Source organism: Lynx canadensis, chromosome X (genome assembly GCF_007474595.2).
Source record: "Lynx canadensis isolate LIC74 chromosome X, mLynCan4.pri.v2, whole genome shotgun sequence".
NCBI lineage: Eukaryota > Metazoa > Chordata > Mammalia > Carnivora > Felidae > Lynx > Lynx canadensis.
Window position 1 is genome coordinate 84,434,748 of NC_044321.2, and position 16,698 is coordinate 84,451,445.

General features: G+C 34.9%; 1 protein-coding gene across 1 annotated transcript in view; it reads left to right on the forward strand.

Annotated features, from left to right (window-relative positions):
• The window catches only part of RADX (RPA1 related single stranded DNA binding protein, X-linked), an 87,962-nt gene that overhangs the window by 16,737 nt on the left and 54,527 nt on the right, over positions 1–16,698 (forward strand). Inside the window, exons 4-9 of the mRNA XM_030306224.2 lie at positions 9,606–9,714; positions 9,910–10,001; positions 10,108–10,230; positions 13,272–13,376; positions 14,463–14,627; positions 15,870–16,030. Of these exons, the coding sequence (XP_030162084.1) occupies positions 9,606–9,714; positions 9,910–10,001; positions 10,108–10,230; positions 13,272–13,376; positions 14,463–14,627; positions 15,870–16,030 (755 nt within the window). The remainder of the gene's footprint in view (positions 1–9,605; positions 9,715–9,909; positions 10,002–10,107; positions 10,231–13,271; positions 13,377–14,462; positions 14,628–15,869; positions 16,031–16,698) is intronic.

A 16,698-nucleotide genomic window follows, 5' to 3' on the forward strand; every position in this document is an offset into this window, starting at 1 on the left:
GCTCTTTCCATACTTTGGCTATTGTTGATAGTGCTGCTATAAACATGGGGGTGCATGTGTCCCTTCAAAATAGCACACCTGTATCCCGTGGATAAATGCCTAGTAGTGCAATTGCTGGGTTGTAGAGTAGTTCTATTTTTAGTTTTTTTGAGGAACCTCCATACTGTTTTCCAGAGTGGCTACACCAGCTTACATTCCCTCCAGCAATGCAGAAGAGATCCTCTTTCTCCTCATCAACATCTGTTGTTGCCTGAGTTGTTAATATTAGCCATTCTGACAGGTGTAAGGTGGTATCTCATTGTGGTTTTGATTTGTATTTACCTGATGATCAGTGATGTTGAGCATTTTTTCATGTGTCGGTTGGTTATCTGGATGTTTTCTTTGGAGAAGTGTCTATTCATGTCTTTTGCCCATTTCTTCACTGGATTATTTGTTTTTTGGGTGTTGAGTTTGATAAGTTCTTCATAGATTTTGGATACTAACCCTTTCTCTGATAAGTCATTGGCCAATTTCTTCTCCCATTCTTTAGGTTGCCTTTTAGTTTTGTTGATTGTTTCCTTCACTGTGCAGAAGCTTTTTATTTTGATGAGGTCCCAGTAGTTCATTTTTGCTTTTGTTTCCCTTGCCTCTGGTGACATGTTGAGTAAGAAGTTGCTGTGGCCAAGATCAAAGAGGTTTTTGCCTGCTTACTTCTCGAGGATTCTGATGGCTTCCTGTCTTACATTTAGGTCTTTCATCCATTTTGAGTTTATTTTTGTGTATTGTGTAAGAAAGTGGTCCAGGTTCATTCTTCTGCATGTCACTGTCCAGTTTTGCCAGCACCACTTGCTGAAGAGACTGTCTTTATTCCAGTGGATATTCTTTCCTGCTTTGTCAAAGATTAGTTGGCCATACGTTTGTGGGTCCATTTCTGGGTTCTCTATTCTATTCCATTGATCTGAGTGTCTGTTCTTGTGCCAGTACCATACTGTCTTGATGATTACAGCTTTGTAGTATAGCTTGAAGTCTGGGATTGTGATGCCTCCTGCTTTGGTTTTCTTTTTCAAGATTGCTTTGGCTATTTGGGGTCTTTTCTGGTTCCATACAAATTTTAGGATTATTTGTTCTAGCTCTGTGAAGAATGCTGGTGTTATTTTGATAGGGATTGCATTGAATATGTAGATTGCTTTGGGTAGTATCGACATTTTAACAATATTTGTTCTTCCTATCCAGGAGCATGGAATCTTTTTTCCATTTTTTTGTGTCTTCTTCAATTTCTTTCGTAAGCTTTCTATAGTTTTCGGTGTATAGATTTTTCACCTCTTTGGTTAGATTTATTCCTTGGTATTTTATGGTTTTTGGTGCAATGGTAAATGGGATCAATTCCGTGATTTCTTTTTCTGTCGCTTCATTGTTGGTGTAGAGGAATACAACCAATTTCTGTGCGTTGATTTTATATCCTGCAACTTTGCTGAATTCATGAATAAATCCTAGCAGTTTTTTGGTGGAATCTTTAGGGTTTTCCATATAGAGTATCATGTTATCTGTGAAGAGTAAAAGTTTGACCTCCTCCTGGCCGATTTGGATGCCTTTTATTTCTTTGTGTTGTCTGATTGCAGAGGCTAAGAATTCCAATACTATGTTGAATAAGAGTGGCGAGAGTGGACATCCCTGTCTTGTTCCTGACCTTAGGGGGAAGCTCTCAGTTTTTCCCCATTGAGGATGATATTAGCATTGGTTTGTTTGTATATGGCTTTTATGATCTCCAGGTATGCTCCTTCTATCCCTACTTTCTTGAGGGTTTTTATCAAGAAAGGATGCTGTATTTTGTCAAATGGTTTCTCTGCATCTGTTGAGAGGATCATATGGTTCTTGTCCTTTCTTTTATTGATGTGATGAATCACGTTAATTGTTTTGTGGATATTGAATCAGCCCTTCATCCCAAGTATAAATCCCACTTGGTTGTGGTGAATAATTTTTTTAATGTATTGTTGGATCTGGTTGGTTAATATCTTGTTGAGGATTTTTGCATCCATGTTCATCAGGGAAATGCATAAATGTTTATAATTGTCTGTAGTTCTTTTTAGTGGGGTCTCTGTTTTAGAATCAAGGTAATGCTGACTTCATAGAATGAGTTTGGAAGTTTTCCTTCCATTTCTATTTTTTGGAGCAGCTTCAAGAGAATAGGTGTTAACTTCCTTAAATGTTTGGTAGAATTCCCCTGGAAAGCCATCTGGCCCTGGACTCTTGTTTTTTGGCAGATTTTTGATTGCTAATTTGATTTCCTTACTGGTTAAGGGTGTTTTCAAATTTTCTGTTTCTTCCTGTTTCAATTTTGGTGTGTCTGTGTTCTAGGAATTTGTCCATTTCTTCCAGATTGCCCATTTTATTGTCATATAATTGGTCATAATACTCTCTTATTGTTTTTATTTCTGCTGTGTTGGTTGTGATCTCTCCTCCTTCATTCTTGATTTTACGTATTTGGGTCCTTTCCTTTTTCTTTTTGATCAAACTGGCTAGTGGTTTATCAATTTTGTTAATTCTTTCAGAGAACAAGCTTCTGGTTTCATTGATCTGTTCTACTGGTTTTTTTTTGGTTTTGATAGCATTAATTTCTGCTCTAATCTTTATTTCCTGTCTTCTGCTGGTTTTCGGTTTTATTTGTTGTTCTTTTTCCAGCTCCTTAAGGTGTCAAGTTAGGTTGTATATCTGAGATCTTTCTTCTTTCTTTAGGAAGGCCTGGTATATACTTTCCTCTTATGACTGCCTTTACTGCGTCCCAGACGTTTTGGGTTGTGGTGTTATCATGTTCACTGACTTCCATATACTTTTTAATTTCCTCTTTAACTGCTTGGTTAGCCCATTCATTCTTTAGTAGGATGTTCTTCAGTCTGCAAGTATTTGTTACCTCTCCAAATTTTTTCTTGTGGTTGATTTCGAGTTTCATAGCATTGTGGTCTGAAAATACACACGATATGATCTCAATCTTTTTGTACTTACTTAGGGCTGATTTGTGTCCCAGTATATGGTCTATTCTGGAGAACATTGCACATGCACTGGAGAAGAATGTATATTCTGCTGCTTTAGGATGAAATGTTCTGAATATATCTGTTAAGTCCATCTGGTCCAGTGTCTCATTCAAAGCCATTGTTTCCTTGTTGATTTTTTGATTAGATGATCTGTCCATTGTTGTGAGTGGGGTGTTGAAGTCTCCTACTATTATGGTATTACTATTGATGAGTTTCTTTATGTTTGTGATTAATTGATTTATATATTTGGGTGCTGCCATATTTGGCACATAAATGTTTACAATCATTAGGTCTTCTTGGTGGATGGACTCTTTGATTATGATATAATGCCCTTCTGCATCTCTTGATACAGTCTTTATTTTAAAGTCTCGACTGTCTGATACAAATATAGCTACTCTGGCTTTCTTTGGTTGACCATTAGCATGATAGATGGTTCTCCATCCCCTTATTTTCAATCTGAAGGTGTCTTTAGGTCTAAAGTGGGTCTCTTGTAAACAGCATATAGATGGATCTTGTTTTCTTATCCATTATGTTACCCTATGTCTTTTGATTGGAGCATTGAGTCCATTGATGTTTAGAGTGAGTACTGAAAGATATTTATTTATTGCTATTATGATGTTTGTGGAGTTGGAGTTTCTGGTGGTGTTCTCTGGTCCTTTCTAATCTTTGTTGCTTTTGGTGTGTGTGTGTGTGTGTGTGTGTGTGTGTATAAATATTTATATATTTATTTATATATTGTATTTTATATAATATGTATTATATATCATTATATTTTATATATGATAAATATATTTTATAAAGATTTTTAAATAAAAATATATATTTATATATATATATAAATATTCATCTTTTCTTCTCTCCTTCTATTTTGAATGACAGCCTCAATGGATAAAGAATTGTTGGCTACATATTTTTCTGATTCAGCACATTGAATATATCCTGCCACTCCTTTCTGGCCTGCCAAGTTTCTGTGGATAGGTCTGCTGCAAACCTGATCTGTCTTCCCTTGTAGGTTAGGGACTTTTTTTCCTTTGCTGCTTTCATGATTCTCTCCTTGCCTGAGAATTTTGTGAATTTGACTATGATATGCCTTGTTGATGGTCGGTTTTTGTTGAATCTAATGTGGGTCCTCTGTGCTTCCTGAATTTTGATGTTTGTGTCTTTCCCCAGGTTAGGAAAGTTTTCCGCTATGATTTGCTCGCATAACCATTCTACCTCTGATTCTCTCTCTTCCTTTTCTGGGACCCCTATGATTCTGATGTTGTTCCTTTTTAATGAATCACTGATTTCTCTAATTCTTAAATTGTGTTCTTTTGCCTTAATCTCCCTCTTTTTTTCTGCTTCATTATTCGCTATAAGTTTGTCCTCTATATCGCTGATTCTCTGTTCTGCCTCATCCATCCTTGCCACCGCTGCATCCATCCGTGATTGCAGCTCAGTTATAGCATTTTTAATTTCATTCTATTTTTTTACTTCTTTTATCTCTGCAGAAAGGGATTCTAATCTGTTTTCAACTCCAGCTAGTATTCTTATTATCATGATTTTAAATTCTGGTTCAGACATTTTGCTTGTATCTGTGTTGGTTAAATCCCTGGCTGTCGTTTCTTTGTGCTCTTTCTTTTGGGGTGAATTCCTTAATTTTGTCATTTTTAAAGGAGAAAAGGTATTAATGAGGTAGAGAAATTAAAATTAAAAAAATAAAATTAAAAAATATTGTAATTAAAAATTTAAAAACACACACACACAAAAATCTAATAAATGATGCTAGATCCTAGGTGTGTTTTGGTCTGGATGTTCAAAGTGGTTTGACAGATTAGAGAAAACAAAAGGGTGGAAGAAAAAGAAAAAAAAGAAATTGTTTGAGAATTTGAAAAAATGAATACACTGAAGTAGACTAAAATGAGATGATGGGAGTAAAATAGAATTTGAAAGAATTTACACAAAAGTTAAAAATATAGTAAAAAAATTAAAAATATTTTTAATAAAAATTGAAAATAAAAATGAATTTTTTCTCCTTCTGTATTCAAGAAAAACAATAGTTTAAAAGGAAAAAGAAAGAAAATTGATAAGATGGACCTGCTAACAGATTGAAATAGGACTGAGATGATTTCATTTTCCCCTAGAAGTCAGACTATGTAGCGCTTTATAGTCCATAAACTAAGTAGGTGAGGATACTTGTATTCCTGAAGAGCCAGGTTGGCCCAGTTGGGCGGGGCTCAGTGTAACGGCTCTGTTCTCCACTAGATGGCGCCGCTAGCCTACTGGGGTGGGTTGTTGCAGTGCCGGTAGGTGTGTATGCATGGGAGCTGTAAAAATGGCATCACCCAGCTACCCAGTCTCTAGTATGGGAACTGTTCTTTCCAATCAGCAATTGGACACTCGTCCTCTGTCTTCAGCTTTCATCCTCTTCCTGCTTCTTCACTGTCCGTGACCAAGCCCCAGGCAGTACCTCTCTCCCAAGTTTTGTCTCAGATGCGGCTGTTTTCCCCAGCCCCTTACTTCTGAAGGACTGCGGCTTTGACCCGTTCCGCCCCTCTGTGGGAGGGTCTCACCCAGCAATGGCCAAATGCTTGCTGCACCCAGGAACACCTGCTGGACCCTGCTGCTGCTGGTGCCCCAAGACTGCGGCCAGGTGCCAGCCCGCCCCAGAAAAAGTTTGCGAGATGGTGTAGCAGCAGCATTTCAGGGTATGGAAAATCACAACACACATCTAGCACCAGGCTTCACCCTTAATGACCTTGTTCCAGCACCAGCAAATGTGGTCAGTTTCTGGGGTCTGCTGGGACCAGGTGGCTTCAACAGTCTCTACCAAATGCCCTTCCAGCATTGGAACCGCTTTTCCCCATGTGGCCTGAGAACCTCTCAGACCCCCCCTCTGTTCCTGGGGATTCACCCTTCCCACCAGAGCACTGCCAGGTATCGAGCTGCAGAGTTGCAGACTTTGCGCTCTCCTCGTTTACAGTCTTAATGGAATTTAAACCCTCTCCTTTCTCCCTTTTTAGTTTAGTCCCTGTGGCTGTTTCCAATTTTCCACTTTCTCTCCAGCTGCTTTTGGGGAGGGGTGCTTTTCCCGTATTCTCCCCCGCCCCAGTCTCTGTCCTCTCTCTGCCTGCAAAGATGGCTCCCTGCCCACTGCCAGCTTCTCTCTCCCCATGTTCACCGCTCTATGCCACGTACCTGCTGAATTCTGTGGTTCAGGTTGTGCAGATTGTTGTGTTCATCCTCCAATCAGTTTTCTAGGTGTGTAGGATGGTTTAGTGTTGGTCTGGCTATATTTCATGGACACGAGACACACAAAAAACTTCCATGCTGTTCCGCCATCTTGGCTCCTCCACTCATTCTTTTTGATCACCAAGTAGTAATCCAACATCTAAAAATCTTGAGTTTTTCAGACTGTTTTTTATAATACCTATTGAGATAAGTGTTTTGGGTTTGGGTGGGAAGGGGCTGTTTATTTCATTAAAAACCCTAGCATTTTGTAGCTGGGAGGGAACTTAAATATAATCAAGTATGACTATGAAAGTGCTTTGTAAAATGCAGACTGTTGTCTGGGTGCAAGGTAATATGTAACACAAACGTTCCTCACTTATATGCGAAAAGACTAAAACTCATAAAGTTTAAATGAATTTTCTAGTCACATGGCTGGTAATAGGCAGGATGAAAAATTAAGTGTCTTTGTCCTGTTTTAATCTTTGTTTCCTACACAGCAAATTCTTAGAAAATATTTCCTACTGCATAAAAGGAGATAGAAAGCCCAGATAGCTGTATAACTATTAAAGAAATTGAATCAAAGTTTTAAAATCTTTCCACAAAGCATACGTCATTTTATAGTCAAATTCTACCCAAAATTCATGGAATATATCAATACAAAACTATTCCAGAGAATAAAATAAGAAGGCATACTAACTCATTCTTTGCTACCAATATGACCTTGATAAAACTAAAGAATAGTATGAAAGAGAAAAATTAAAGGCTAGCTTCAGCCTTGAATATATATATACAGATATTTTAAATAGTATATTAGCAAACTGAATTCACTTCTATGTAAAAAGTGATTACTCAGTGTGACTAAGTTGCATCGTTCTCCAGCAATGCAAAGTTGATTTTACATGTGAAAATCTGTAGTGTCACTCCTCACATCAACAGATTAAAGAAGATAATGGTCATCCTAATAGAGGCACAAGAGGCATTTCACAATTTGTGAAATTTTTACACCAATTCATAAATTTAAAAAAGAAAATAGCAAGAGAAGGAACTTTCCGTAACCTGATAAAGGATGTTTTCAAAATAAAAACAAAACAAACACACCTCTAAGTAGGGAAAATTTAAAAACACTCCTTTTTCAAGTGGAGAACATGGATGTCTCATATTCCTGTTTTTATTTGTTATACTGGCTGCCCTAGCCAAAGTGAAGATAAAATGCATTAAAATCATAAGGATTTTAAGGAAAAGCACAAAACTGTCATTATTAACAAATTAGATTTTCTACAAAGAATATACAAAATAACACAAAGTATTAAATAAAAATAGTAAGATATTGGCAAAGTTAGCTATGAGACCAGTATACCAAAGTCAGTTGATTTTGTGTACTACAATAACAGTTAGGAATTGCAATTAAAAAAAAAAAATAACTTACTTTGTCAACAATAATTACAAGGTATCTAGAAATAAATCTAACAGAAGATAAGTAAGACCTGTTTGGAGATATTATAATACTTCATTGAAAGACATTAAAAATTCTCTAAATAAATGGAGAAATATCCCATGTAGGAAGTCAGTCTCAATTTTGTAAGTGTGTCAAGTACCCCCAAATTGATCTGCAGATTCAGTCCTATTCCATAAGATTTTTTTTCCTGGAACTGACAAACTGATTCTAAAATTTATATGAAGGCACATAATTATCAAAAGTAGTCAAAACAGTTCTGAAGAAAAGTAGTAGAGAGCTGCAGAGTGAGTGAAGACTTGTCCTACAAATATCATAAGTTAATATAAAAGAATTTATGGCCATGTAATATTGGTATAGGTATGAACAGAATGATCAGAAAATCACAATTCAATTGAGAAATAGCCCTAAACACACAAAATTTTGATAGGGTATATGTGCTGTACAGATCATAAAGAAAGGAAGAACTATTCAGTAAATAGTATTGGAATAATTAAAAATTGGGGAAAAAATGACATTATATCCCTATCTCATACCGTATAAAAAGCCAATTCCAGATATATCAAATGTAAAAGCCAAAATTTTTAGAAGAACTTGTAAGAAATATGTGTTTGACCTTGGGATAAGGAAGGATTTCTTGGATAAGATACAGGAAATAGTATTTGTAAATGAATGATTATTAAACCTGACTACATTGAAATTAGAAACTTTTTTCCATCAAAAGACACCATAAAAAGAATGAAAAACAATCCACAGACTGGGTGAATATATTTGCAATAATATAATCAACAAAGTATTAGTATTCGATATATATGAAGTCCTTCAAATAAATAAGAAAAAGACAATCCAATAGAAAAGTGGGAAAAAGACACAAACAGGTATTTCACAAAAGAGAATGCATGAATGAATGATAAGTATATTAAATGTTCAACATGATTAATGATAAGGGAAGTGCAAAATAAGACTACCACAAATTGTCATTTTGTGTCACTGGATTGACAAAAAATACATTTGACAGTAGCAAAATTTGGAGAGGATGTTGATCAATGGAATTCTTACACATTGCTGGTAGAACTATAAATAAGTTAATTACTTGAAAATAGGAATTAGCCTGTAGAGTGGAACATTTTCACATTATACAATCCAGGGTTTCCCTCCTGGGTATAATACCCTAGAAGAGTTTTGCCTGTGTGCACAGGGAGACATGTACAAAAAGTTCATAGTGACCCTGTTTGTAATAGCAAAAAACAAGAAATAACCCAAATGTTGATCAACACAACAATGGGTAAATAAAATTGTAATATGTCAACACCCTGGAACATTATTCAGCAGTGGGAATAAGAAAATAAAAGCACTCCATGCAGCTACATGGATGAATTTTAGGACCATAATGCTGAGTGAAAAGTGTAACCTTAGAACACTGGATGTGGTATGAGTCTATCCATATAAAGTTAAGAAACAGGGATGCCTGGGTGGCTCAGTTGGTTAAGCATCTGACTTCAACCCAGGTCATGATCTCATACTCCCTGAGTTCAAACCCTGTGTAGGGCTCTGTGCCGACAGCTCAGAGCCTGGAGCCTGCTTGGGATTCTGTGTCTCCCTCTCTTTCTACCCCTCCCCCACTTGCACTCTGTCTTTCTAAAATAAAAGCATAAAAAATTTTAAAAACAAAGATAAACAGTATTTTGGGCAAAAAATATAAATGATAAAAACCTTTTTTTTAAAAGAAAAATGATAAAATTTAAAGAATGGCTAACTTTTGGTGGAGAGATAAGTAGATACGTTAATGTAGGAGTAAGTCGAAGAAAGCTTTTGATGAAGGTTAGTGGTGGGCTCCAAAGAGTTCAATCTAATATTGTGCTGTGTGATTTGTACACTTGTGTATTTTTTATCTGTATCAAATGTCATATTAAAGTAATATATTTGTTTTTCAGAAATCTGCCTCAACCTCCGAGATCCTCCAACTAACATAATTATCATTCCAGAAAAGCAGGTGAAACCTGAATGGAGATTGCCAAAATTAAATCACCGCTTTATCACAAGGTAAAATGGCCTTGTGTAAAATACCTTAAGTATTAATTTTTAACGTTAGACACTGAAACAATGTATTATTATTGCTCAAAATCTACCCCAAATTATGCCCTATCGATTATATAGATACACATTTTCACAGTCATAATTTTAGAATGCTTTTTCAGTGTTTAAAGATACAGTATTTAATAATTTTCCTTTTTTTAGGTCAGAATTGGATGATATGCCAGAAAATCATATCTGTGATGTTATTGGCATTTTAGTTTTTGTAGGAAGGGTCCAGCGGTCAAAAAAGAAAGGTAAGCTTCTAAACTTGAAAGTCATGACAGCATTTCAGTGAATAGTTCTGTGTTCATACATGCATAATTGGTTACCTTCATTTATTCTAATATTCTATCCATATAGAAAGCCGTGAAGACTTTTGGTCATATCGCTGGATTCACATTGCTGACGGGACTTCAGAACAACCATTTATAGTGGAGCTGTTTTCTACTTCTCAGCCAGAAATCTTTGAAAATATTTACCCAAGTATTCAGTCCAATATTTTTATCTTTTTATTTTTGGAAGTGGGGGGCATTGACTTAAAAAAATGTTACAGTGTACTGTCTTACAGAAGAGCATGATACTGAGTTAGCAAATTCAAGCAGTGTGATAGCATGTTTAAATTTTTTCTATATTATTATATTTGGTGTTACAGAAATTAACCACCTTCTGGTTTTCTATTCAGAGTTGATTTGGGATTGAAACCAGTTTTTCAGAAAACAGGTGCTTTTATCAATGCTCATTATTAGCATTTCAGGCATAAAAGCTTAACATTCAGTGAAACTAAAGCATAGGTACTCAATTCCCTTTGTATCCATTTGAAAAATTGACTAAGTAGACCCCAAAAAAGACAACGAAGACTTTACTAGTATAGAATTGATTGGTAGGGGATTGACATTTTGTGTAATTAAGTAAGGACAATGTAAGTATGATTTGAGTTTTAAATTTTTTTTAACGTTTATTTATTTTTGAGACAGAGAGAGACAGAGCATGAACGGGGGAGGGTCAGAGAGAGAGGGAGACACAGAATCTGAAACAGGCTCCGGGCTCTGAGCTGTCAGCACAGAGCCCGACGCGGGGCTGGAACTCACGGACCGTGAGATCATGACCTGAGCCGAAGTCGGACGCTTAACCGACCAAGCCACCCAGGCGCCCCTGAGTTTTAAATTAATGTTAGATTGGTGGTATTTTAGCAGCTGGTCAGTGTTTCACTTTGGTGTTGACCTTTCCTCCTTGCATTTATTCAGATATTTAGGTATTTTTTCCACTAATTTTATTCATTTGAAAACATTTTAGGTATGCCCTACTATATATTTTATACAACAAGTTAGTTTTCTGATCTATTATGATAAGAAAAGAAGTATATTTAATACTTTTTAGCAAATTAAATGAATTTTTCCTTGTATCAACTTGTAGCATAAAGCTATTACAGATACCGTATGCTATTTTACTATTTTTCATGTACTATTTTTTCATGTACTATATTTTTCATGTACTAAAATAGTACTATTTACTATTTTACTATTTTTCATTCATACTATTTTATATATGAATAAAATACTGATTGTGAAATGTTTGCCAACATTGGGAAATCTTCCAATTTTGACCACCTGTAATTTTTAAAATCGTCAACAAGGTAAAAATTGTAGAACATCAGGATATCTAGAGACCATATACAGAGCTGTTGTGCTACCCCTTTAGTGGCTGTTGGAAAACAGCATTACACACCATTCAGATATTACCTTATTAGATTCTGTCATCGGCTTGTGAAATTAAAACTTTAAAATATATCTGAATAGAATTAAACCTCACCCCAGCTGTTGAGAGGGCAGAAAGAGTTTTTGCTAAACCAAGGCATGAGCTTCCAAGGTGAGCTGGGCTATGATTTCTCATGAAACTTCTCTCAGGGCATAAGTGATTGGTAGTGATGACTTCTGATGACAATTCTGTTACCTCGTTTTATGTAGGTTTTATGGCCAGAGCCTCTCTCTTTGTAGCCACTTCAAACAAGCTGGCATAACTTTCAGATAATTGTTTTTTTCACAGAAATGTTGCCAAGTATGCATGTTCTGTTTCTTATGATAATGTGAAGTGCATCTCTCTAAGAAAGGTGACCTTGGTGAGATTTACTCTAGCACAATAGTTGACAATAATCACAATTTATTTTCATCTTTTGACCAAGATGAAAAAAAATTATTAAATGAATGATGAGTATTAAGGGGGCTTCAGGCCTATGAAGGGGAACATGACCAACTGTCTTCTGGAATAATACCAGAATCCTTTGGGAGTAGAGCATCTTTTTCACTTTTGATTAAGGAAACTGAAGAGCTAAGGGGGAACTAATATTGTTTACTATGTACCAGATGCTTGTCGATGCTCTCTCATTTTGTGCTCCTAGTTACCTTTTTAAAAGTTGATGTTTTTACAAATTTACAGGTGAGGAAGCAAAGGTCCAGAAGGGTTAAGTAATTTCCTGGATGTCAGACAGCTAAAAGGTGTCGGGTCGGAATGTCTGGTTTTTAACAGTCATGAAGTGAGAAGTAGATGTTTCTTTAATATTCCTATATCAACATCTTTAACCATGAATAGTGACGTATTTGTATGGTTTTTAAATAAAGGACAGTAATATAAAGTAGGAATTATTCTTAGTCATTTCAACAGATTTCCCTTATTTTTATTGCCCAAATAAGTAGGAAATGTTAGATATAGTAAATGAGTTTATAGTTATTATCATACTCTAGGGAAATATTTATTTCAAATGAGAACTTAACCGTTATTGTGAGATTATAAGTATTTACATTTATTTCCTCATTTCCTAGTTCATAAGACCATAACTGTTTGGGTATGTAATGAGTTAAAAAAATTTTAAATGTTGTTGGCTTTAAGAAACTTTACCTTAAGTAACTGACAGACAGTTAAAAACAATTCAGCAAGGTGAATAGAAGAGAATAGGTTGTATAAGCCCTGTCATGAGGCTTAAGGTCTAATTAAGATAAACACCTGCATAAACAAATTTAAGTTAATAATGCATACCCCTATCTGGTGGAAGGAGAGTAATTCAGGGATCAGTGTTATATTGGGTTAATCAGTAAAAGCATCCTGGAGAAACTAAGCTTTTTTTCTCTGTAGGAAATAACTATTCATACTCGGTTGTGTGCCTGATTAGAAAGACTGTTGCAGTCTTCAACTGTGCAGCAGGCAGTGACTTCAGTTAGGTGCAGCCATTGTACTTTCTAAAGGAAGAGTAAGTGTTAGATCCCATATCTAAAGGAAAAGGTTAACAGTTAGATCCTTGTTGTTCCAAGTGTGGTCACAGGACCTGCAACACTAGTATCACCTCGAGCTTATTAGAAGTAGAGAATCGCAGGCCCCACTCTGAAACTACTGATTCTTAATTTGCATTTTAACAACTGTCCAGGTGATTCCTATGTTTATTAAGGTTTGAGAGGCACTGTGTTAGGTCCTGATCTTGATATGTTCTCTTTGAAATGCAGAAGTTATTTCCTAACTGTTTCCATTTTCTACAGTGACATATTTCGTGTGTACTCAGTTGAAACTTGTCAGGAATGATGCTCAAGTACCTAAACTGCTTTACCTAACCACTACAAATGAGAGCCGAGTGTTTCTTACTGGTGAGCAATTTGTTTATATTTTATTGGAGATGTAATATATTTTCTACTGACTAAGTTAACTTTTACATTAAAACATTTGACCACAAGATAGCTTTATTTTAATTTCCTTAATCATTGCGAGAATGGTTTAACAAAGAATATTTAGCCCATGAAATATATTGCTTCTGAATTATTTATGACTGAAGCAATGATTTTCTGACTCACTGGAGAATTGCTTTGATGTCCTTTGGTTAACTTTTAATTCCTACCTGTTGTAAGGTAGATAATCATTAATTGCTTGATAGATTGAAGACTGTTAGGCCCTGTATCACAATATGGATACAATTAACTGTTTTTAAATACTAACTAAAAATATGAATCAGATTTTGGTCCCTGATCTCAAATTTTACTTACATAGCAAGAAGTCTCACTAGTTGTCTACAAGTACATTATTTTTCTCTATTCTTTCTGATAACAGGGTCAAAACAATAAAGATAAAAGGTTCCAAATGAGTAAAGAAATAGTGTGGTGTGTTTACTAAAATACTACCATGTTAATCATTAAGAAATTTGTCAATAGAAGAATCCTAGGAAGGATGTAATACACGTCTTTGTCAATACTTCCTTTTATAAATACTAACAATATCAGATATAAATGGCACTGTTAAGTATGTTTTAAGAACATGAATTTAAATGCTGACCTATATTATAGGCTATTCAGTTTCAACATGATGCCATACCTTTAGGTGAATACATGATTTAAAAATCAATTTTTAAGAAGACGCCAACCATTTTGATAGTTAGAAAAATCCAGATTATTAGTTTTTTTTGTTATGACTTTTCAGTATCCTATAGATAGCTACACTTTAGTCCACTTAAACTCTAATATGTCTGATTTCCTTCTCAATTTAGGATTGGTTTAGTGTCTGATAATTTTTGTATACATATCAAGTGTAATCTGCTACACAGTGAATAAGTGAACTTGACTTCTTTTCTTGGTGACATAAGAGACTATTGTAATATTAAACTGTTTTTATACAAAAAAATCCTTTAAGTTTATTACAGCAATTTTTTTTCTCATTTTTTGGTTTTACCCTTCTTACAAAAGGTCACAGAGGCCAGCCATACACCAACGATATCAAGGTAAAAAATTTTATTCATTGGATTAAAACAAGGACTGATTCTGAGGAAGTGAGGACTACTGTTATTGGTGGATATTACCCCTATCCACCAGTGCCAGAGACATTTTCGAAGTATAGTAATTCTGTCAAAGGTACTAAGTAATTGCTAGTTATGTATATGTTTATGTGCTATGTATATGTATACCATAACGTGTAACAACACTCACTGATAAAAATTTTGTCTTTATTAAGACCTAAAAATACATGTGGTGACTCCTAAAGGTTAATACTTGGATTTTATTAGATTAGAATAAGGGAGAACATAGATGATGACTAACTGGGCATCATATCTTGATTTAATGTTACTGAGATCTAATCTGACTTTAATAGATCCCAATTCCTAGGACATTACATAGAGAGACGAAAGATATCAAAGGAGACACTGGATAATTTGATGTCAAGATACTGACACTGTATTATGTTACTCTTGTGGAATGATACATATTGGATGTTACACAATTGAGCACTACCTTTAAATAAAAATGACACCAAAATAAATTAGATGCAGAACAAGTACTGATAAAAGGCCTAACATTAATTTATTTTAGAAGAATTAGATATGATGGTTGAAAAGTTTAAAATAAATGCATTCTTTTTTTTAAGCTGTGGGATAATTGCATGGTTCGGGGGAAAAAAAGAGAAACTTTAAAATACTAACCTATCATCATCTAAATACTGGCATCATCTTGTACTTCATTATGCCAGCAATACATAGTATATGGTTGTATATATTAAAATGTGTGTTTCTGTGCACTTTATAGCTTGAAATATGTAAATTACAATTGACCCTTGAACAACACAGGTTTGAACTATACAGATCCACTTCTATGCAACTTTTTCAGTAAATATACATACAGTACTATAAATGTTTTTTCTGATGATTTTTTAAATAACATTTTCTTTTCTCTAAGTTACTTTATTGTATGTGCTTATCAGCTGTATGTTGTCAATAAGGCTTGTGGTCAACGGTAGTCTATTAGTATAGTTTTGGGGGAGTCAAAAGTTATACATGGATTTTGGTCTGCATGGGATTTGGTTCCCTTAACTCCCATGTTGTTCAAGGGTCAGCTGTCCATTCAGTATGTAAAATTTCTGTTTAAAATCAAGACTCCAGGCCAGAAAACTGTATCACAGTTTAACTGATAAGTATATTTTGCCTATTTTATAAAAATTACATAAGGGATGATGCCAAGTATAAAAAGAAATCTCACAAATTTAACTTATGTAGCAAGTTTATGATTCCATACTGTAAAATGACATTGCAAATCTAATTCTTATTTTTATTATTTCAGTTCTTTAAAACTTACAGTTTCTTTGGAATTATTCTTTTGCAGTTGAGTCGCTCTTGACAGCTATAAGTGAAGTGAGGAAGGAGATTGAAGACTTGCAGTATAGGGAACAAAAGCGCATTGCAATTCAGGGGATAATTACTGTTATAAAGTATATCCCCCATGCCAGTGCAACTGAAAATGCCTCAGCATCAGAAACACTTCGGGTATGGTGCCAGAGAATTAATAGTATATCTTTGAAAGCACTGTGTTCAAAATTACAATCGGTACCTTGTACGTTTTATTCTGAACTCACATGTATTGACTCTTAATGATGGTAAACCTCAGAAAAAAAATCATTTATGTTTTTTTGTTTATTTCCTTTTTCTATCATTTATTTTGGAGCAGGCTGAGCTAAAGGTCGCAGCCTCTGATATTTGCCAAGGCCCTCAAAACTTGGTGTCTTGTTTTTGCTTTGTGCATAATTGAATCCCATTGTGATTCTCTTTATTTAAATTCCCAGGTGGTATATATGATTATTCCATTCCTTTTGTCCAGGCCAGAGAACTATAGGAACACTTTCACAGGAAGTTTTTACCTTTATATTTGGCATGGCAGTCTCACCCAGATTTTGTAAGAGGTAGCAATGACTTTGGTATGATAAAGGTTCTAGTAGAAAAGGCTACTACTGGAATCTAGGCACAATCAAGACAAATAAGTTAATTTTTTCCCTGAATTTATCTTTGTAAAAATTATTTCTAAGGTTTATATTCATGGAAATAAGTATCTAATTCAATTTTTCAGTTATACAAGCATAAGAAAAACTTTTGTTTATCTTCCTTTAAAAAAATGTTTAATACCAGTTGCATTAATTAGGATAAATATAATCCTATCT